Below are 24,555 nucleotides of genomic sequence, written 5' to 3' on the forward strand. Positions count from 1 at the left end.
ATGAAACTCTGTAGTCTATCTTCATAGGAAACAAGCTCCAATCCCTTGATCTTTTTGCCTTTCCCTTTTTGCCCCCTTTCCAGCTCTAAGATACCCTTTTAAAAGAGGGCGACTGAAAAGCCACCTTCACAAGTTTATACCAAACAAACAAGATGAGATGGAAGATGAGATAAAATGGCTGATGTTGCAAGGTGATATGTGAAGCTAGAGAATACAAGAAAAATTTCCGTGCTGTACTATACGTACCGGAGATGAGCCAGTAATGGAGAAGTATCTGTAGACATACATGGATGTCAAAATTAAGCCAAGGAGCAACAACATCAGGCTCATTGTCAAGTAGCACATGCGGCTGAGAGAAGACCTTCTGCTCTGCACTGGCAAAGGCTGCTCCTCCTGTTATAGTAAACAAGACTGTCAGTCAAAACTGTTTAATGAGCAATACAAGTTTACAACACAAATGATGATTTGTCACCGTTAGACACAGTTGTCAAGAGGATTGTACAAAGTGAAACCTATTCAAAACATTGCCTATCGTGAGGAATGGGCCACAGTTTCAGGGTTGGGTTTTTTGTGCTAAACAAACAAAGGAACCTGAAAACACATGATCATCTGAACCAGTCATAGACCAAGCAATACCATTGGTCTAACTAGCTCAGTATCGTGTACTCCAGTTAGCAGTAGCTCTCCAGAAAGTCTGGTCTTTCCCATGCCTTCTATTGGAATGTTTCTAGTGGAGATCCGTTAACACCAGGTGTAAACCTAGGACCTGCAAACCAAATGGTCTACCACTGAACAATGGCAACTTCAAAAGCCACAATGAAAGCAAATATCACCAAGGCAGGTGTAAGGAGTATAAGGCCACTATACCTGTAATGCTATAAGGGGGAAACTTAAGGCAGATGCAACTTTTTGAACCCAGCAAAATGAGCTGTATCTCGTAAGATTCCACAACAGTGGCACTGTCCTCCTCTGCACTGCTCACTCTAAGAGAAATCCCAGTTATTTTCCACCTTTTTCATATGGAAAACGTAACCCTATGTTTACTAATTATGTCTCATCATAAATATTCTTGACAGAAGAATATAAGGAAACAAACACAGAGACATGTTCCAAGGAACTTACAATGTAGATTTTAAAAATTTTAAAACCAGAAGCAATGGCACGTATCACACTATAACAAGGAAAATGAACGCTTTGTTTATACCAACACTTAGTGTGCTTAATAAATGGTTGCAAGTCTTTCCAAATGCTTCTATACAGATCATTTTGTCTCTAAGATAGTATTAACACTTAACATATGTACAGTGCTTTCAAGTGTTCAACATACTTCACATGTACTATATTTCTGTAAATGTTACATCAACAATAAATCAGAATTATAATCCCCATTTTGCAGATGAGACAATTGAGGCTGTGAAAGATTGTCCAGGGACGCCTAGGGTATTCATGGCAGAAATAAAATTTAAAGGAGGGAGTTCCTGAGGGGAAGCTCTGTCTTTTAGCCACTGTACACCACATGTGCACATGCAATCAATCTGGCCAATTTGAAAATTTTGCAGTTTTTAATTCTTAATTTCAGCTCAGTCAGTCGATGTTGCAAAGTTAGGGTAACACAACCTGTTACAGATATCAAGAATTTATAAAGAACTAAAAAGATTTCAAACCATTGATAAAATGAATTTTGTCAGGGAGAAAACTGCATCTTCATCAACAACTGTTCCTGACCCATGGCTGATTCAAATATTATTGCTGTCTCAGTTTTTTTTTAAAAAAACTTCCTTGTAGAAAATAGCGAGAATAGTATGAATATTTCAGCACTATATCCATTAAACCGAAGTGACCCTGGCTCCTTGCATATATACATCACATATTCATGCTTTATTCTATGCTAGTTATAACAAACCGGACCACGGTGTATGTAAGCTAAGTAAAACACTAAATCACCGTGCATAATTTTACAATTTGTATCTTTTTTATATATGCTAAGTATAAATTTTAGTGTAATTTTTAAGTAATTAACAAGAATACAGCTTAAGCATTAACCATGAAGCTCAACAGTACATTCAGTATATCCTATTGTAATATTTACAGCCAGTAATAAAGTCTTATCTTAGACTCAAGGTCCTAATGTAATACACTTGTTACAAAGAGAAACAACTCAAGACAAACAACAGCGTTCAAGTAATCATTCCGTTTGCGTACTCTTCATCAGGTTTGTCTGTTGTTGTAGATATATCACAATCTTGAAGTTCTGAAGGCTGTAGTAAAATAGCATGCTTAATAAACTACTAATTATTCTAAGAACCAAAATCACCCCATTGATCATCAGGGTTGTTTTAATAATTTTATGTATGTGTATGTGTGTGTGCACTTGTGTGTATATGTATGTCTCCAGTGACTCTTTGTCTCTCAAAAGTCAATAGGCTTCCAATTGTGGAAGTGCAACTTTGGATCCAACCTTATATCCTATTTTTATTGATTAACAAATTCTGCTTTATTTCTGAATACTTTACCACTTATTTACCCATCTGTTAAATAATGTCTTACTTGCAAATATTCAAGCCACAGCAGACTACTGCTTAACAAATTTTGCTAAAGCTACATGGCAAGGGTTTTCCAAGATCCTTCTTACTGCCACTGCGAATGTCTCTGTCTGTATTTGCAGTGGCAATGGAGTGTCCACATGGTAGTTTTCCCCACACTTTTACTGCCTCCGCCCTTGCAGTCATCATTCCAACTCCCACTGGAGGACCTCCTTGGAGTTTAAAAAAATCTGTTAAAAAACAGGGTTTGTTGTTGTTGTTCAGTCGCACAGTCGAGTCCGACTCTTTGCGACCCCATGGACCAGCTCCCTCCAGGCCCTCCAGTCTTCAGCAATTACCAATTTTAAGCTATCAATATGAGAATTACATTTGGTAACTGACACACTAATTTTAAGTTTCAGAAGTAATTGATATAAGAAAAAGTCCAAAGAAAACCCTCAGGGTGTCTTTCCTGCAGAATTTCTCAAGCCTGCTTTGCTGCAATGTTTGGGCAAAGTCTGCAGCAAAGCTGGAGGAGTGGCATCCATGTGGACAGGGATTTATGGATTTCCCAGGACAACTCACTGTGCGTTACTCACATCAGTACCATTTCCCCTGCCCAAGTTTCTACAGCAGCCATTTCCCACCATTCCCATATCATCTAAGCATTTAATATTGTTATAACATTATAATGTTTATCAGAGTCTCTAGATTTCCACCTTTCATTTTTTTAAAGTCTTTACTCCCTTTCATTGTGGAGATGTGCCTTTCCCCTTATATCTCTGCAATGAAAGAGCTAGAGGCTCATTTTTTAAATGAAAGCTGGGAATTTAAATATCTTGATAAGACATAATGTTACAGCAATATTCAAACCATGGTTTAAAAAGAAAACTGAAGAAGTCCCTGAGCAGGGAGTTGGAAGGGCTGCTGCTGGGGGACTGGGGCACAGAAAATGTGAGGAGACACACAACGTGGAATCCCCCATTGCTGTGATGTATTGGCAACGACAAAGGGAAACGACACAAGCCTATGTGAAAAACACCTGAGATTTATATCCTAACAGTTCTACAAGGAAAAGGGCTCCTTAGACTTCTCTGTCCTGCTGCAGCCTCCTCCACTCACCAAAGCTACTCCTGAGGGTCAGAAATCTTCTACAAGGGTGTCTGATGCAGCACCAGAGGGTGGGCTGCAGCTGTGTGTGTGCAGGAGAGTCAGAGAAATTAGAGACCACCCCATTAAAGAAGTTGATGTGCATTCTGTTTATGCAAGGCGGTGCCTGGATTCAAGCTACTATCTTTTCAATTGTTCAAAATGACCCAACCCCCCTTCCTCAATACTTCACCCCTTTAGGAGGTCAAGTACTGAGGGAAATGATGACTTGTTTGGACTTTCAAACTTGTAAGAACCCCACAGCTTCAAGGCTCTGGGGAACAAGGAGCTGCTCTTTACTTCATCTGGATGGTCCCCTTCCCATATTCCCAACATGGAACTCAGTTCACCCACTCATGTCATCTTGTCCAAAAAAGCACGTTCTGTCCTAAGGTCACAATGAAACATATTCTAAACAGCTGGCGTGGCAATATAAATTCAAATTAGATACATCCAGGCCTCCTTTTTTCCTATTATCCTTCAAAACAGTATGCCTTATTCTAGATTTCCTCTTGCTCCCTTCGCTACAGTTAGTCCAGAACCAAGGCAGTGCAGAAGTAATGGTGATGAGCAGCTCGTATGACTTGGCAGAGCTGGGATCACCTGTGCTAGATGACCTCTCCCTGAAGAATGACGTTTGCTGTTCCTGAACTCTGCTTTCTTCTAGATGGGCAGACCACAGTGCTTCCAGAGGTGCCTTTCCATCAGCTTCATATGACACACTGCCCTACTATGAATAGAAAAGCCCAGCCAATGTAACACATGTTCCTGGGGGGAAAGGGTTTATGTGTACTGGAGCAGGGCCTTTTCAGTAGTGGTACCACTGCTATAGACTAACCTCCCAGTGAAGTTCACTGTCCTGCCATTTTTGCTGCAAATGAAAATGTTCCTGCTGTTCAAAGGTATTTTATCACTATTCATCTGCTGTCTTATAGTAAAAGCCTACCTACCAGTCATTGATGTCTACTCTGACCGGCAGTGGCTCTCCAGGGTCTCAGACTAATGTTTTTCATATTATCTACTACCTCATTCTTTTAACAGGAAATGGTGGGGATTGAAACTGGGACCTCCTGCATGCATACCAGATGCTCTACCAATGAGCCATGGCCTCTCATTTTTTGTTTTGCTTTTCAAGTACAAAGCATGTTGCTGTTTATTCTTGGACTGTTAAGTAATTTTAAAAAGATGACTTAATTATGAGTTATTGTGGTTTTTATTGGTTTCGGTTTGTACACTGCCTTGGACTTGCTTGCAGGGGGGAAAGGCCACATTTCAAAAAGCAACTGATATTTAGTGTGCAAACTGAATTGTTCTCCCAGTGCCTGCAGGCATAGCCAATATAATACTAATTCGACATAACAACACGGGGCATATATTCTAGTAATAAACTGAAGGTCAGTGCTGATGGCTCACCTCTCAATAACACTCAAACCTTTATGAGGCCTTGCTCAGGATACACCTGTTCAGAAAAACACAACAAAGCTAATGTATACATTGTATGTGTTTATTTATCTTAAATGTTAATATCCTGCCTCTTAACATAAAGATAAACTGTAGGACAGAAGAATGACATAAGCTGCCTTGGGTCCCTGTTGGGGACAAAAGTGAGGTTTAAATGAAGTATATAATAAGTGTTTTTAAAAATACAAATTGCAATGACACCAGACACAGATGAGCAACTAAAAGACAACCAAAAACCACTAGGGGAAAAACAGTTTATCAGAAGAGAAATAACAGTTCACCAAAGACGGTAGACTGCGTGGCTTCTGGCCAAGTGTGATACAACTAATACTTCATAGATGAGCGAAGACAGGGACGAGAGTCTCAGCCAGAGGGCCTGGGGGGAGGAAAGGAGAAAAGGCTCACTGATCCCTAGATCAGCACAGGCAAAAGGCACTTCAGTTCCACCCCAGCTGGCAGACAGGAGGATACTGGGATACACAACAGTCCATAAAAGAGGGGCTGGGGTCAGCTTAGGTAACCAGTCTATGCCAGAAGATGGAGGAGAGGAAGGAATGGCCGTGTGTAGCGGAGAGCCACTAAAAAAGCAAGGCCTAGTTTCAAAAGAAGAGGATAGAGGGGAACATCTGGCCCATATTAAAGGTAAAGGTTCTCTTGCTCAAAAGCCAGTCGAATCCGACTCTAGGGTTACGGTGCTCATCTCCGTTTCAAAGCCGAAGAGCCAGCGCTGTCCGAAGACGTTTCCGTGGTCATGTGGCCGGCATGACTAAACACCAAGGCGGACGTTTAAACAAACCAACCTATCAGTATTTTTGTAGGGCTTCCCCCACGTCTAGGAACAATGCCTGACTTTAAGGTTTGGAAGAAAATGCAGACAGAATTGGCTTCCCTGGTCATAAGAAATTTTTCTCCAGTGTTCCTGCCTCCTCCCCCCCCCCCCCCTTTAATGCCTAACATTCTCGCAATGCCAGTAGTGGGTCATGACGCAGGGGGCACAAAAGAGAACCAGAAAAAAAGTGTTAAGGGGACTCAAGATCAACATGGCCAGACAGTGAAAAAAATGCTACATCTACAGATAAATAAGAACATGAGTGTGTTCATATGCATGTATGCAAATGAGACCAATCTTCTCATATTTTTATCCCACCTTTCCACCAAATTCATAGCAGCACCCATGATTCTCCTTTCCCACTTATCTATCTGTGAGGTAGGAAACAACTGACCAGCAGCAATGGAATTTGAACTCAGGTCCAACATGGTAACCACTACCCCACATTAGATTCCCGAAGTGGAGGCCTGTATGTAGAAAGACTCAGAAACAACAACAGCTCTAATTTCTAGGAATAACCCAGCAGGAAATAAACATGATCTCAATTTAATTTGCTTCTTAGATTTGTACAGGGTCTGATATAGGATGTTTCAGTGAATGGTAAACAAGAGGAAGAAAATTCAAACCATTTTAATCGCACCAGAATTCCTCTACTTCAGTCAGAGAAAATCTTCCCCCCATGCTTAGCTTCCCATAAGTGTTTCATCTGTCAGCTGCTACCACCCAAAGATCAATCCCCCCCCCCCAAAAAAAAGACAGTAAAGGACATTCAGCCTTTCAAAGCCTATCACATTTTTGTCCTCTACAGCAGGATGACATTCCATTACAGAGAAAAGCATCATAATTTATGACTTTCCCCTGAAGCCTCCTCAATTGCTATTCTGCTAGGACCTCAGAATTCTATTTGTTTCTTTCTTCAACCACAATAGATGATTCCCAAAGCATACATGTATTGTACTGAGACTGCAATATTAAAAATTACCTCAAGGAAAATGTGCTTATATGCAGGTGTCGGAAAGTCTTGGATTATACCCCACCCCCTTGGGGACTGAAAGTTGCATATGTGGTACTGATTATAGGAAGGGCACAGAAACCTTGGAGTTGGTGCAGAGGAGAGCAAGGAGGATGATTAGGGGCCTGGAGACTAAGCCTTACGAAGGAAAGGCTGTGGAAACTGGGAAAGTTCAGCATGCTGAAGAGGAGGTTGAGGAGGGATAGGATTACTCTTTGAAAGGCTGTAGAACAAAGTTTGAGTCCAGTGGCAAACTTTGCTCTACTGCTTCAGACCAACATGGCTACCCACCGCCTGTCATTTAGGGAGGCTGTCCTTTAGAAGAGGGATGGGCTTTATTCCAACTGGTAGCGAAGGACAGGACACATAATAATGTGTGTAAATAACAGGTGGGGAGATATCAGCAGGATATTAGGGAAAGCTTTTTAACAATAATGGCAGTCCAGTAATAGAAAGTTAATTCATTAATTCATTCATTTCTATCCCGCCTTTCTCCCCAGTGGGGACGCAAAGCAAGTCACTCAGGGAGGTTGTGGGTTCTCTGTCCTTGGAGGAGTTTAAGCTGAGGATGGGTGATTATTGGTCAGGGATTATTTAAGTCATCCTGCATAGTGCAGGAGTTTGGAATGGATGGTCTTTAGTCCATTGCCAATTTTGTAACTGTATGATTACACGCACCTGTGCGCGCACGTGCATCCCTGGGGAGCTTCTTAGGAAGATGGACAGAATAAACCTGTGACAAGTACTTAGAAAGAAACAGCCCGAAAGCCTACTAAGAGACATGCAGATGAATCTCTGAAGTGGGAGACGCATCTACAATTTCCTGCACAACGGAGTCTTTGCTGACTCTCCTGCCTCATGCAGCAGAGGGGAGGGCTCCTCACACCACAATAAAGTGCGGCCGCTGGCAGAACAGATCTGTAAAATTCACCCTATAGTTTTCTTTCTCCTGGCTACAGGAGTTACTGTATGCCCAAACAAAAAAATCTTTCCCAATAAAAATTCTTTCTACAAGACTGGACCGATTAACTGAGTGTCTTCACTTTTTTTTTTAAAAAAAGGATATACATTAGGTTGATATCTGAAACCAAGTGAACACATCTGATACAGTCAGACCCTCTTGGTCTTGCAAGGTTAGTATTGTCTACTCTGACTGGCAGCAGCCCTCCAGTGCCCCAGAGAGAGGTCTTTCACATCACTTACTGCCGGAAGCTTTTTAAGTGGAGATGCCAGAGATGGATCCCGGGGCCACCTGCATGCAAAGAAGATGCTCTACTAATGCACCTAATGGGGAGGGGGCATAAAAGAATATAAGGAGCTAATGTCCACCTTTCTCCTTCTAAGCCAAGCATCTGTAGCCATTTCTTACTAGGTCCCCTGCATCCCCCTCTGACGCCCAAGAATTCCTGCTTACACGCAGGAACTGGACTGTAAGCTGGACCCCTTGAACACAGGATCCTCCCCATGGTAACCACAGGCACTCAGAACCAAGTGAAAAAATGGGTTTCTGCTACATTTTCTGCTAATCATTCCCTCTTTCTCCTGCAGACTTTGCCTCCCGTGCGCTATCCTGAGGGTCCCGTTACCAGCAGCAACATTTCAGGGAGAGCAGGGCACATGAGGGCAGAGAGACAGGAGCATTCTGTTCCACTGACCCAAAGTGCCCTTAGTCTGGATCCAACACACTGCTTTGTAACATCGACAGAAAACGAGCATCTTTCGTTGGCTGCATATAGTTTTTAAAACCTTTGATATGGAATGGGGAAAAAAATATACCACATGCGGTCTTCATGGCAACCAATCTTTCAATGCCAGGACATAAACGGGTGTGTGTGTGTGTGTGTGTGTGTGTGTGTGTGTGTGTGCTGGTGCAATGCCATGTGAGCAGCATTCCAGGGGAAAACAAAGGCAATGACTCTCTTTGTTTTGTTTTGCTTGGAGTTAGACATCTGGGACCAGGCGCACAGCTCCAATTAAGAGACTTGAGAACAGTCCCATGACACATCTGATGGCCTCTGGAAATGACACGAGAAGCCACGTGCTTTCAAAACAAAGCTCAACCACCTGTTCAAGGGGCACATGGCAGCACAGCCTGCAAAAACATCTCATAGAGCTCTTTTCCTAATTCAGGCGCAGCTTCGCTGCTGTGCCACAGAGGCGCCAGGATGCTCAGAGTGCTGCCGACTCTAGTGTGGATGTGCAATCAGAACAAGAGGATTCAATACACATCGGCTACTTAGCTCTCTCCTGCCTTGAGATCTGCATAATTTTCTTCATTACTTCAAGGTGGAAGATGAAGGGAAAACAGCCAAGGAGGAAGAAGACATGGGCTAACCCCCAGCAACAGCATTTCCCACTCCATCACATGGCCAAGCCCAGAAAACAGGCCATTTTCAGCAAGGCAACATGGGAGCTCAGAGGGAAGAAAAGATGTGGGCAGGTACAAATGATTCAACGTTATTTTCGCCTTTTGATGAAGCTACCACAGATTATTGTAAAACGCTAAAATAAACCCAGGTCAAGTGTGCTTTTCAACAGCTGCGAGTCGGTGTGGTTACAATCTAGGACTGGGGAACCTGGGTTCGGATTCCTGTTCAGCCACGACATTCACTGGGGGGGAACTTAAGCCGGTCACACTTGCTCAGCCTAACCTAGCTCACAGGATTGTTATTGGGACTGCAGCAGAAGACAAAGAGTGAGATAAATGGATATGGACAAGTGACAAATCTGCTACAGAGCCGGCTCATGCATGTGGAAGATGGCACATTATCTGCATATGCTAGAACGGCTGCCAGTTGTTATGCATCTGTGCTGCAAGAGATTGTAGCCCAATTAATGGATGGTCCAGTGGGAGAAGCAGTAGCAGCAGCAGTCACAGAACCCATGAAGCTGCCTTACACCAAATCAAACCACTGGTTCATCTAACCCAGTATCATCTAATACGAGTGGCAAAGGACTCTTGGGGGGGGGGAGGTGTGCAATGCCACCGCACACACTGATTCCTAAGTTGAAGCTTGGGAGGGATCCAGGCATTGTTGAGTACTGTGCTATCGTAATCATTAATCTCCTGTACACACACTGTCCAACCATGTATGGATCTTACCTTGGAAAGAATCCTATTTACCTTTGTGTGAATTACACAGTTGTTGCTTAGTCAACGTACTCGTGGTCATAAAATGATGAGGCCTGTCATACACAGACCTCAGGTAGGGACCCTGCACCCACTTGCAAAAAAGCAAAAGCTAGAAGGCCTGGGATGTGAAGAAGCGGGTAAAGCAGTAAAGCGGGAGCTTAAGCCAGAGCACCCAGAGCATTGTGGGAAACCTGAACACTCTCTGCAGTTAACAGCAATAATATTATCTACCTCCTGCAGATTTCACCAGTGCTGCATGCTGAGCCTCTCTCTTTATCGACCCACAGCACATTGTACAAGTTGTGTAGAAACCAGATGCCTCATATTTTACGCATACCAAAGCAAGAGAGGAAGAGAACAAGAAAGATTTTTAAACCAAAATCTAACTTAATCAGGCACAATCAAGATTGCTGCCCCTTCCTTGCAACAGACGCTTAAAAGGCTTGGAACAGGCCCACAGCTACAGTGGGGCATCCTGGGGTTCACCCCACTGATTTCCTACCAAGGCCCCACGACATCCTATATAGCCCAGGGCCCCCCTGACTCTCTGGGCATTCCAGGGTTCCAAGGTGAGGAAGTGGCGCCAGGCAGGTAGGCAGGCGAGGTGGGGCCGGCTCAGGGATCGTCCTTTGGGCTGGGCCTTCCCCTCCCGAAGAGCTGCCTACACAGGGGAAGCCCCCCCCCCCGCGCGCTGCATCCACTCGGGCAGAACTTGACTCCCATGTGCAGCAGCGGTGATGGCGCTCCCGAGGGGCTGGGCTGCTGCCCCCTGCAAGGTAGACTCTAGGGGGACTTGAAAGGCAATCGGGCAGGCGTCGGGTCGAACTTGGCTCCTGTGCACAGTGGCGGAGATGGCACTCCCGAGGGGCTGGGCTGATGCGCGCTGTGTCCTCCTGTGAGGTAGACTCCAAGGGGGCTTGAAAGGCCAAACAAGAGGGAACTGGGAGAATGAGGAGGACGGAGTGAAGCTGCGGGGCTGGAGACTGGCCGCATCATGGGGAGGGGCTGGGGGTACCAAGCTGGCAGCAGCTGCAGCATGGGCCTCCCCGATGAGGAGATGGTGCAAGGCAACCAGGCAGGCAGGCCAGCAGGTGAGGTGAGGCCGGTGGGAACTTTTGGCTGCGCTCAGAAGCCAGCCGGGCAGGGCCGGGGCACCTCTTCCTCCTCCTCTTCTGCCTGCGCCTGGGTGCCCAGCTCGAGCGCCAGAAGAGGCCAGCTCCACAGTGCTAGGCTTCAGGGCTTAAAAAACAAACACCCTTTTAAATTTTAATTTAAATGCCCCCCAAGCTTAAAAATCCTAACTAGGGGCCTGGCTTGGAAACAAATTTAGATCAGTATCTTCACATCAAACCTACTAGGTTGGCAGGAGCTGGAACTAGAGACGGGAGCTCACTCTGTCATGCGGCACACTCGAGTCTCAAACTGCTGAACTACCGACCTTCCACAGCCTGCAGTTCAGCGTCTTAACCACTTGATCCACCGCAGCTCCTTAAGTGCTGTTATTTAATGCTGTTAGGAAGCAGGAAAAACAACAAGAACAACAACAACTTCCCAACAGCATTGATAAAAGGTAAAGGTTCCCTCGCTCGAAAGCCAGTCGAGTCCGACTCTAGGGTTGCGGTGCTCATCTCCGTTTCAAAGCCGAAGAGGCAGCGCTGTCCAAAGATGTTTCTGTGGTCATGTGGCCGGCATGACTAAACACCAAGGCGAACGGAACGCTGTTACTTTCCCACCAAAGTGGTACCTATTTATCTACTTGCAATTTCTTGCTTTCGAACTGCTTGGTTGGCAGGAGCTGGAACTAGAAACGGGAGCTCACTCCGTCATGCGGCAACTCGGGTCTCGAACTGCTGAACTACTGACTTTCCACAGCCTGCAGTTCAGCGACTTAACCACGTGAGCCACCACAGCTCCTAACAGCATTGAACCGGGGGCAAAAAAAAACATGTGGAAATGACCTTCTATTAGCTTATTCCTCTTCTGGTTACATCCTCACCTATATATCTGCTAACTAAACAGAAAATGTATGTAATGAAGTGGTTCTGGTTGACAAAAGTTTATGCCACAATAAATTCATTTCCTTTTAAGATTCTCTTGTTATTGTGGCCGCAGCAGACTATCACAGCTGCCCTTCTGGAATTTTCTACGTTTCTGCCTTGCACTCAATTATTGGCTGTTGATTTACTGCTCTGTGTTGCTGATAAAACATAAACCACTTGGAAGCCAATCCTACTATCACAACTGCTAGCTGACCATTCCTTTGTTAAACTGACTGCTGACAGATAACTAACTGATGCTTCACAGACAGAAACTAGGCAGGACGCGGTCTCCACTCCAGCCAGTTTGGAATCTCTCTCCAGCTTTCGGGATGTGATGCACACCAGATTCTGGAGAGGGTTACAGCCCTCCAGAGCTGAGCAAGGGGAAGCAAAACAGCAAAAAAGCAGTTTGAACTGGCCCTGACCCAGAGGTCATTTCGGGGGGGGGGGAACGCGGGGGATCGCAGTTCCCCCGGTTGAGGTGCAGGGGGCGGGGCACATGACGAAGCCCCGCCCCCTGCTTCCGGCCACCCCGCTTCCAGCCCTCATTCAGCCAGGAGGAGGCAGGAGAAGAGGGAGGGTAAGTTGCTTCCTCCCTGCCTCTCCCCACCCCTGCCTGCCTGGGGCCAGGGAGGGCCTTGGCGGGGCTTCCTCGCACTCCCACCGGCCTTGCAGGTCCACCGCCGGGCCCCTGATGTCAGGGGGTGTGGCATATGCTAATGAGTTATGCTAATGAGTTCCCCTAGCTCTTTTTCTATGAAATGACCCCTGCCCTGACCTAGATAGCCCAGGCAAGTCTGATCTCATCAGATCTCAGAAGCTAAGCGGGGCCGAACCTGGCAAGTATTTAGATGGGACGCCTCCTTGAAATACCAGAGGCGGGAGGTGGGGGCAGGCTTTATTCAGCCACCTCTCTGAATATCCTCCAGCCCCAGACGTTGCCGTGACTTCCAGGCACATACACCCACACACAAAATTAAAAAAAAAATATCCCCCCACCCCACCCCCCAAAAAAAGAGAGAGAGAGAAAAGCAGTTTGAACTGAGGGAGCAAAAAAAATGTCTAGTTGTAGGTAGCCAAGATGGAAGTGAAGGCTTCTGTAATGCTTTGCTTGTATGCATGTAAACAAACCAAATGTTATAAAGACAGCCACAAGTTTCTAGTGCTCTCTAACCTGAAAGATATTTTTTTTACTGCTTAGAAGCAGGGGGCACATAATAGTACACATTAATAGAACACCAATGGGTCATATTCAGATTCCGTAACACACAGTACTTCGAAATCCTTGCAACATCCTTATAAGGTAGGTCAGTCTTCTCTTTATACTGTAGATGACCTAGTGAGAGTGAAGCCACCTAAGTGAATACCTACGGCCACCCAGTGAATTCATGTCAGGGGTTAGACACTGCCTGAATCTAAGCCCTGTACCACACTTGCCCTATTTCCACCTGCTGAAAATACAAACAGGTGAAGCTACAGTATACGGAAGCAGACCATCCAGCCAAGTGCTGCCTACACTTCAAACGTTTGAGACCCAGGACCCACACTTAACCCCAGATAACAACACAGGAACAACCCCCCCACACTTAGCTGCAAGCACATGCCTGAAAGTCATGCCATTTCAGAGTCACATGACACTGTCACCCTTAAAGCACTGCTGAAAGTATAAAATGGAGAGGCGGGGACCATACATGCTGGTGTTATCTTTTTAGAAGAAGGGTGGAATAACAACTGAATAAATAAATTAATTCCATGAAGGCTAGAATAGGGATTTGTAACTGTATTCACACTTACCTGGTAGCAAGCATCAGTGAATTCAGCAGGGCTTACTTCTAAGCAAGTTTGCATTTGACCAGGATAATCCGCTGAAAAGTCCCTAGTTCAACTCTTAGCCTAGTCTAGCTAATACTCCCTAACAGCACATTTCTAAAACCAGCTGATAAACTGCTTAAAGTACCAACTAACCCCTGACAAATCTGGAGGTAAGCCACACAGCTGCACACCAATGTTGTGCCAGTGTAAACCTGACCAGTTCTTCTGGAGGAGCCCCGACAACCACGGCAAAGTTCCAGTGCAAATCCCTCTAAGGGATGGGTTTGATGACTACGCTGTCACCCCCCAAAAGAGAATCCCACTGAGGGAGGGCAGAAGCATGACAACTGGTAGAGCATCATAACAATCCTTGTGTCTCTTTAGCCTCTTTGCAGGTAGCCGGCCAACAGGGGGAGAGACCAGGATGGACCTCATTCATGTTACAGTGTCAACCACCTGCTGAGGCCACATGACCAATAGCTGCAGACCTCTAACTGGTTTGCTGTGAAGTTGCCAACTCTCTTGTTTTAGCCTGGTTCCTGTACCACTGCAAACTTCTTAACAGAGAGCCCTCTCTCATGGGCATGCAGTGATGGGGTCAACTGTACCTGTGATTCTGTGGTCCCTGTCTACGTGGCTTTGAAAGGTACAGGAGCCTTGCTACATTAAGTGAGCTGGCAACCCCATTAATCTGCTGGAAAAGCACTGAGTACAGACTAGAAACCCTGGAACCACACTAGCATTGCTGATGCACAGACATCTGGGGCTCAGGACTGTGCTGCACACGACTTTAGGCAAGCTGTTGGATCTCAACCACAGCCTACATCTTTGCACTCTGGAACATAGGGAAGGTAACACAAGAGCACTATAAAGTAGATCAGTGACAGTGCAATCCTTAACAGAATTACAACCCTTCTAACTCCACCGACGTCAATGGACTTAAAAGTGTGCAACTCTGCTTAGGATTCTACTAACAGTGTCACTGATAGGCATGCTTTGAACACTCGAACGTTTTTCCTAAACCACAAGCAGAGTAATTTGGGGAAGATCATACTTATTCAATATTTGTGTGATATATTCATTTTTTACATTAATTTAGTTTAAAAAACGCAAAGGATGCCTATATACAAAAACATTGCTCGCCCTGGGTACGGATGGGAGGGAGATGCCAGATGAAAGGAATTTCTGGTGCCAGCGGAGTTACAGACTGTTTTATCTATTCCCTCATTAACATTGGAAATATGTCAGGAATCCCTCCCAGCACCTCCCCGGTGGACACAGCCGATGTTATAATCATCTGCCTCAGTCATCACACTCTGTTGCCATGGCAAATGAGTTCAGCACTGTGAATTCATAAGCTGACAAAACATAGCTTGGTGTTCTCTGAAGTTATGTCTGCTGTGATTTTTGTATTAGTGCAGCAGGGAGGGGAGAAAGACAGCACCAGATCTCTGGCTTAATTTTGGAAAACAAGTTTCTAGCCCTTATGGCTATAACATTCAGTAAGGGCCCTATACAGCTCCTCCCCATGAGCAGTGAAGCAAAGCAGTCAACTACAAAATACTATGCATATTATTATACATATTACCTAAGAACTATGTGTTAGAATATATGTCACAAACTGAATCACTGATGAAGGCGACAGGAGGGAGGTTTTCTGAGGCTCAGGATGCTTCTCTTTATACTGCCAGTTTGGTGTAGTGGTTAGGACTGTGGACGCTAATCTGGGAGAACCGGGTTTGATTCCCCACTCCTCCACATGCAGCTGCTGGTGTGACTTTGGATCAGTTACAAGTTCTCTCAGAGCTGTTCTCTCAAGGGCAGTTCTTGAAAGAGCTCTCTCAGCCCCACCTACCTCACAAGGGTGTCTGTTTTGGGGAGGGGAAGGGAAAGAAGTTTGTAAGCCACTTTGAGATTCCTTTGGTAGTGAAGGGTGGGGTATAAATCCAATCTCTTCTTCATTTTGGTGCAGATATTCTTTTTGCGCACACAGGCATAACTGTTTACCCAACATCCAGACCACTCTCTACTCTACACTTATTCAAACCCTAGGCAGCAAAGACTGTTGGGTGAGCAAGGCTGTAAAAGCCCATGTGGCCTAAGGGCAGGTAGATGTGCATTCCACAGCTTGCATCCTGCAAGAACTCCAGTTCACCAATCCATTAGCAACAAGTAAAGCAATAATTATATGCCAAATTTGAGTACTGCAGACAGTGTGCACAGGACACAATTTTGACCTTTTTGTTGGTCCCTAAAAATCACAGAGCCTATAAAGTACTGGCTATAATGAGAGGGTCTTGCTCATGAGGATTATCCACTTTGCTCCCTTCAGGAGCACTTGGCTGCTGAACTGACACCATGGGAAATCTTGCAGCACCTTAAGAGAAAATGCCATCTGATTCTCCCCAACCAGGACTTGAGGATCAATGCACACTTGAGTACAAGTCTTAATTCAAAGTCAATGCAATAGAATCCTGGTGGTCCCAATCTCCATTATACAAGATCTCCTTGTCATTTCAATTTGCCAGGATGTCCTGGTGCCTGTGCAAATCAGAAATTTGGCTGACTGAAATTATTATCTTTTTTGGATTCCCACAAGTCATTCTAGGGAATGGGGACGAAAAATGAGAAACTGCACAAAGAAGGGGTGTAATGCAATTTACAGGAGTCAAGCCGGGACTCCTGCAAAGATGAAAACAGAATATTATGCTGTGGATACAAAGAATGAAGTCAAATTCCCATTATTTTAGGAAAAAGTGTGGAGGCAAAACAACACCCCCTTGATACAATCTGATTCATAAGAAACATTAGCAAAATCCCTGTGGTGAGCATGGGAGTGGCTTGCTCAGGAATCTCTGGCCTATTTCCCTCAGTTTTGTAACTAGAAATATTGAAATCTCTACAAAGAATGCCCGCCATTGACTCTGTTTAGGGGTGGGGAAAAGGCAGTGAACCCTAAGCATTCTATAGCTCCCTTGGCGAAGACCAGGCTGAGGAAAATTCAGACAAAAGGTGCATGGCACTGCCCAATGTAATGACACTGGCTTCACTGGGACCCTGTGCATAAAGACTACAGACACAGTACCACAAAAATAAAACTGCAACAGGCCCTAACAAATCTCATCAGTACTTAGCCTGGAAAATGAAAAGTGGCAGAAGTTTAGCACTGCTAGCAGCTATATCCCTCATCTTAATATTGTGGAAACTAGTTGAGATTGCTTGCAAAGAATAACAATCTGCACACGCTCAGAAGTACTCTCTGACATTCCTCACCAAGTCTTAAATGCACACTTGTGTAAAAGCAACCCAAACCTTCCTAGATGTAAGCCTTGGTCCCAAAAAAATTGGGGGGGGGGGAGAGAGAGAGAGTGGAAACAAATGCGTCAAACTACCTGCTTTGCCTGTCAACCTCCGGCAGTTAACGAGCCGGAGGCTGCAGGGCAAGGGAAAAGCTGCCCTTAAACTGTGGAGTCCCAACTGCGCCCAACTGTCGTCCATATTCCTGGGATCGGTAGATTGTCTTGCAGTTTATTCTATGCAGCTTTTAGGCTTTCCCAACACGCTAAGAAGGCAGCTGCCCAAGTTCCTGTTCGTGCAATGCGCGGCCCCCATTAAAGCATCCGAGACCCAGTAACGGGAAGAGGCTTGCAACGAAGCATGCACGCCAATGCCTGCGGGGAACGGAAATCGGATTTGTGTGACGACGTAAAACAGCCCCTACTTTTTGAAAAGGCGCGTCCTTTCTATACCAGAAAGAACCCCGCGTACCTCCAGAATTAGGGTTTGACATGGCTGACAGGAAAGCCCTTTGCCTTCATTCCACTATACTCGTGCGCCTCAATCCACGCGCATTTACACACCAATTCTACGACCCATATGCTGAAGCTTCAACGGGCGGAGGCTCGGTCAACTCTGCACAGACATGCATTGTTAATTTGGTGGGACTTACTCCCAAGCATAGGGAGCGGCAAGGGCGCCGACCCTCCCCGCCCCAACCCTTTCCCTGCCCTTCATAGTTCTGTAGTTTGGAGAGGGAATCCGGTTCCACCTACCCCCAGATCTTCCCTCCAGAAACTCTCACTCACCACATCCTGAGGCAGGAAGATTTCTGCCTTGGCCCCACAGGCTGCGGCGCCATCCTTCTCCGCCTTGAGTTCTGCTACCGGCTGCTGGAAGCTGATTTTCACCATGGCTCAGCCGCAGCTTCCAACCCGAGCCCGACGCCTCCTCCGCTCTCTGTGGTCGATGCTTCTCTGGCGTCTCTCCCAATCTTACAGGGCGCGGAGGAAGCGCCGGAAGTTCAGCCTTTTTGCTTTCTCTTTTTTTCCCCACTCCCCCGAAGTGAATGCAAAGCAGGGAGCCGCTCTGCCCGTTGCTCCCGCGCCAGTTCTCCTCTGCAAAGAGCGCTCTTGAGGCTTCGGCTGTTCCATTTCGGGGTGCTAAATCAGCCAGACTCCAGGCTTCCGTTCCAACATGAAAAAGGTGCTGGGGCTCTGGGATGTACTAAAAGGAAATGTCCAGATACCCAGCAACTGGTTGTGGGTGTTTACCTTATCACCGATCAGGGATCGTAGAGCATTTTGTACATGCTCAGAGAGAAGGTCCCCAAATTGTGCATGGTAACTCAGAATTGCAGCCTAGATCCTTCAGCAATAGCAGGGAGGCAGGGACTCTGGGAGTGAAAGAGGAGCTATAAGCAGGTCCTTATTTTCATCTACCAAGTGTTGGACGGTGTGGGAATTCAGAATATACTATGTAGTGTAAGCCAATATGGGCAGATATTTATGCGCATAACAAGTTAAGGGGTCCTTGGAGCAGATTTTGGCTTTTAGTCTATACACAGACTTGACAGTAAACATTTTTCTCTCGTTGCTCATGAATACGGGGTGCAACATAAAAATGTGACAAGTTCCTTAATACTGGCTTTGACAGAAAATATAAAGAGATTCCTGCTAAGGAATACATTAGGTTCCTTAAGTTAATGTAACACAGAGCCAGAAAAACAAACTCTTTTATCAGATGACCTGTTTGTGATTAATTTAGCTTATCTACCTCAAGCAGGTCTATTGAAGAGGCAGCACAGAAATCTTCTATATAATTAATCTTTAATTCAGTCAACAGCTCCCAAAAGGCTGCTTTGTATCCCCCCCCCCTCATAGCTCTATTTTTTAATTATTAGCAAACACTTTCAGTCCTTTGGCTCAAGCTTCATGTGCAATAGCATTGTGTGCCACTGCAGATATTACAAGTTGATCAATTTCATTTACTTAGAGATTTATACCCTATTTTGTCCCCCAATGGGGACCCAAAGCAGCTTTCGATACCGTTCTCCCATCTTCATTTTATCCCCACAACAACCACCTTGTGAGGTAGGCTGAGAGTGTGTGACTGACCAAGATCACCCAGGAAGTATCCATGGCAAGAGTGGTGATTTGAACCTGGGTCTCCGAGATTCTAGTTCAGCTCACTAAACACTACATGTTTCTGGCTCTGGTGGTGAAAAACAGCTGCATAAGGGTACTCCTGTTTCCACTTTGTGCTGAGTGGTGTTAAAAGCATAAAGTGATCTTGCACAGGGCCGTCTCACTGCATCCCAGAGACACCTGCCCAGCTTTTTAAAATCTCCTGATGTATGGGTACACGAAACAGCTTCACCCCAGGTATCTGTGAAAAAAACTGATCACTTTGGAAGGGAGATTGTTAATTTGTACTCTGTTAATGCTCAAAGTTTGCAGGTAGGCCAAAAGTTGCCAATTATCTGTGGTTCTATCTAGTCTTCAATCTGCCAGGTTAAGAGGATGTATGTCTAGTTTTATGTTAATGTGCGTGCCAGCCAACAGAACAAAAGAATGTTTCCTATGGCACCATGACCCATAGTTAGGAAACCTCCTAGAAACTTGCTGTTTCACCGAGTAGGATGGGAGGCATCTGCTAGGGTTTAAAGCGAGAACTCTATGGGAAAATATTAGATTTCAGGTGGCAGAGAGCAGAGAAGAGAACACGGAGTTCATATGGAAAGAAAGCTTGACTTCAGGAGGGGAATGTTTATGGAACAAGAGACTTGAATAAATACTCTCCCATCTTTAAGGTGCCACTGGACTTTGACTCTGAATTAAAACGGCCAGGAATGGACTGCCAACAGAAACCTGGTAATTTTCCAGTTATTATTCCAACCTCCTCATTCACCCTCAAAGAGGGTTCATTTAGACCTAGGGGCCTAGGATTCTGTTTATTGGTCATTTTGTTTTCCTTCGGTTCAGTAGTGGTTATACAGTTTTTTGAACAACTACATGCTAGGGGTAGCATTCTCAACAGGTGGTGGATTTCCCCTGGAATTAATACTGATCTGACTAAAGCGATCAGCTCCCCTGGAGGGAATGGCAGGTTGGGAGGGTAGACCCTGTCCCATCACATCCCTGCTGGGCTCCCTCCCCTCCCCTCCCCTCCCCTCCCAAGCAGCTAGGAATTTCTCAAGGCAAGGTTGGTAACCCTTTCCCTTCTGTAATCTGTGACAGCAAATGCATGTCTAGGGTTCTCCCCCCCCCCTTTTTAGGAACGGATGTTATGTTGATCTGTCTGTGCCCACATAAAAGCTTAACTTTAGCTGCCTTACCATGGTACAAAGAGAAGACGTCTGCCTCTGGATCATGCTAGCAAGTGAGAGTTTAAGACTTCTCTGCCCATGGGGATCCTTAATTTTGAAGAGTGTTCTAAAAGATAAAAAAAATAGAGTGCCTTCAGATAACCAGACAGACGTGTCTCCGGTTCATATTCTGTAAATGGGAATCTTATTCGGGGTGTGGGGATGTAGAAGAGGCCAGCTAAGTAATTCAACCCCTACCCCCTTTTAGAACAAAGTGCACGCAGGGCCTACTTTGCCACACCATCAGTGTTATGAAAGATCCAGATTTTACAAACATTGTCACCACAGATTTCAGCTCAACTGTTTGCACATGGCTCTTACTGCAGGAAGGAAAACCATAGAGCAGGGGTGTCAAATTCATTTGTCATGAGGGCCGGATCTCACATAAATGAGACCTTGTTGGGCCCTGCCGTGTGTGTCATAAAATGTAATGCCAGGTAGTGGAGATATAAACTTTATAAAAGACAGAAACACAGTTAAAGATTTTTAAAACTTTAAATAAAACATGCTTAAAACATTAGCACTCTTGCAATATTTTGTCTGTTTTACAGTTTCTGATAACTGACACCTCTTGCTCTGAATTATTGCATCAAAATGTCTGTGCTGTAGCAATCCTGAGTATGCTGTTCAGGTGTGTATCTGTAAGATGCAAACCTACTTTTGATTTATTGGCATTCATTACAGAAATCTCATGCTCAGTGTTCTGAGCCTAGGACCGAGGGGAAAACATGAAATGACTGAACATTGCAAGCTTTTGTACATAAGTTGCTTCATGTGCTGGTCAAGAACATCAGAAGGCATCCTGACACAGTCTTTCCTAGAGAAATAACTACAACTTCCTACAAAAGAAATGTGCTGGGTGAACTTAGTCTGGACACATACTCTCAGCCTAATCCACCTCACTGGCTTGTTGTTATTCCTCCTCTAAAACACTTCACATTGCTTTCTTACTGAGAAAGACTGGATCGTGAGGGCATGAATACAGTGAAAAGGGGGAGGGAACCCAGTTGCATCCAGGAAAGCCCTGGCATAAGGAACCCATCAACACACACACACAGAGCATAAGGAGCCCAACAAAACACACACACACTGTAGCAAGGCACACAAAAGATCATACCTTGAGCAAAACAATGTTGGTATTTCTCTCGTGTGATTGAGGCAGCCCAGCAAACCAAGCTCTCCCTCCCTCCCTCCCTCCCTCCCTCCCTCCCTCCCTCCAGGGAGGAGCCTCAGCCAGTGGAAGGAAAGGCAGGCTTCCCTTTGTTTCCTGCATATGATTGAGGCAGCCTGGCCAGAAAGCGAGCGCTGGCTGGTTCCCTCCCTCCCCCGGGAGAAGGGGGAGGAGCCTCAGCCAATGCTTTATCAGACCCTCTCAATTGCACAGGAGAGGCTTGCCTATCTCTCCTGTATGATTGAGAGAGTAGTAAAACAAGTTGCAACATAGCAGCAGCAGCAGAATTGGAAAAGGAAACAGGAAATAGCCAGTTTCACTGCAGGCCTGATAGAAACCCTCCGAGGGCCTGATCCAGCCCACGGGCTGCATGTTTGACACCCCTGCCATAGAGGGTTTCACTCTGAAATGCAAAATATTGGCTACCTTTGTTTATAAGCCAAAGTTCCTTTTCATTTTGTTCAGCACATAGAAGTGATTACATCTTTAAGGTCTTTCTGGCCATGGCCCTTAATCTCGGCAATTTTTATCTAGATGTTAAACTTCAGGTGAGTAATTTATAAATGTAATAAAATATTAAGCTTTCCAATTCAGATAAATTTTCACATAGAGATCCCATAATATTGTTAACTATTCTGAAACCAGAGTAAACCAGGGTGAGAGCTGAGATGAGGTGGGGCTCAAATTTAAATAAACATCAATGTGTAGAATACAAATGTTCGTTTTTATGAGCTCTCACTTAGGAGTGTTTCAAGCAGTGCAGAAAATGGTGGTTTTGTGGTTACCTTAAAAGGCTTTGAATACCTTCTGGGAAACCGCAGCTGTCTGCTTGCTAAAAATCCAGGTGCTGAAAATGCAGCCTTCAGGTTACTATGGCAGCCAGTGCCATTGCCTAGGGATTGGAGCCATTGTGTTACCAACCCACCAGACTACAAATACAACATTGTCACACTGCATTTTTTTGTTTTTAGAAAAAGAGGGGTTTTCAGGACTTCATAGACAGAATATCAGCACTTATGCAGTGCAACCTACACATGCTTACTGGGAAGGAAGGTGGGGGGGGCCCTTCAGGCCAGGATTTTGTAATTCAGGGGGCTTTTAAATAAATCAGGGGGCATAGATGTCACAAAATAAAAAATAAAATTAAACCATTTAAAAAATTCACTTTTGCAGTGTTCGCACTCTGTTTGCCTACATGGGGAAGTGAGCCACGCTTGGGGAAGGGGCGGTGGTGGGGAGTCCTCCAGGTGGCCCAGAGAGTTGAGAGTCCTCTGGATGGCCCAGAGCTAGGGGGCCTGAGGGCTGGATGGAAGTCAGAGGGCCTTGGCAGGAAGTCAGGGGGCCAGGCCCCGAAATGCCCCACTGTAGCTACAGGCCTGGGGGGCTTACTCCCAGGTGCATAGTGTTGCAGTCTCAAACCAGCAGGCAGAACACTTGCAGTACAACCCCTTTCTGAGTCCATTAAAGTCAGTGCTTAGGACTGCACAAGTTGACTGTTTGGGGTTTACAAAATGTGGCTCTTGTATGTTACTGATTTTTAGCGCAAAAGCAATATCCCCTTTGCATTCTGTCCATCGGTCTGTCAGGGAGCGCAGAATAGATATGGGACATAGTTAACCTAAACCCATACTTCATACCACAGCAAAACAATGAATGTCAAATAAATGCCACATTATTTGCTTTTGGGACTTGCAACTTTGAGACACTTAAGCTGGAGCCTTGCAGTGAGTGAAATGGCGACTGCATCCCATTTTGCTCACTGTCGCCTCTCCTTAGGTTACACAAAGCCTGACTGTAGACAGCCAGAGTGATACAAAGCTGTAATCTGAGCAATAGCATCAACTGCAGGAGCTCAGCACAGCACAGATGGCTGAGCACTCTGCCAGCGCCCAAAAGACTCGCTATAAGCTGGATTGTAGCTGGTGGTGTTTTACCCAAAGATCTTTCAGGTTTATTACTTGCGTAAACACAAATGGATGCAAGGCCAAAAGGATTTATACTTTTCTGCACAAAAAGGTCTCTAGAAAAATGGCTGATGTCATTTGAATTTATATTTGATATTTTAATTATTCTGCTTACTCTGAAAATCCAGCAGCTCAGTAGACTAGAGGACAACTGAAATATCCCAGAGTCCTTGGAAAAGCAAAATGTGTGCTGTGGAGGCATAACTTCCAATGGTAGTAGTTCTGTGATATAAAACAGCACTCCAGTACACAGCCCAGAGGTAGAATTCCCAGAGTGCTCAAGGATTTGTGGGTGATTGTGCTCTGTGAGGCTGATAATGGAACACATACCCCCAGGGTTCTGGGAAATAAGCGACGAGGGTTGACATGTTATCTGGTATCTGTTAAGAAAGGTGTCTTCATTCTGCTGTAGCTCACAATATTTCCCTGGCTCTCCACAGGTGCTTATCTAGTTTCACTTATTATTGTAATGGATGTTATTTCTGACCAACCAACTATAAATGGAGCAGGTTTGTAGATGGAATACTTGGATCTTTTCAGGCCTTTTACATTCTCCAAAGAGCTGATCCCGTGGACTGGTGCACCTTTGGCACAGATATGGCGTAGAGGACTACACTAACATGGGGGAATTGGCAGAAATTGCTCTCCCTTACCCAAGAGCTTGTGTGAGGGGTGTACGTATGTGGGGTTCTGCCAGTTTCCTTTTCTATCTGAACCTTCCACACCCCGTCGTGTCATTCTCAAGGCTCCTCTGACCCATGGGAATTGCTTTGGGCTGAGGCAGCCGGCTACAAGGGAAGGGGTGAACACCCCTTCTGAA

The 24,555-nt window shown here is 45.2% G+C and overlaps 1 protein-coding gene across 1 annotated transcript in view; it reads right to left on the minus strand.

The window, feature by feature from the left end:
• Window positions 1-18,201, minus strand: part of ITM2C (integral membrane protein 2C) — a 31,780-nt gene extending 13,579 nt beyond the window's left edge. The window contains exons 1-2 of the mRNA XM_015411309.1: window positions 18,043-18,201; window positions 247-393 (exon numbers count right to left, since the gene is read on the minus strand). Coding sequence (XP_015266795.1) covers window positions 247-393; window positions 18,043-18,147 — 252 coding nt within the window. The 5' untranslated portion in view covers window positions 18,148-18,201. The remainder of the gene's footprint in view (window positions 1-246; window positions 394-18,042) is intronic.
• Window positions 18,202-24,555: the final 6,354 nt, after the last annotated feature.

This window comes from Gekko japonicus, unplaced genomic scaffold (assembly GCF_001447785.1).
Source record: "Gekko japonicus isolate JY-2015 unplaced genomic scaffold, Gekko_japonicus_V1.1 scaffold433, whole genome shotgun sequence".
Classification (NCBI taxonomy): Eukaryota; Metazoa; Chordata; class Lepidosauria; order Squamata; family Gekkonidae; genus Gekko; species Gekko japonicus.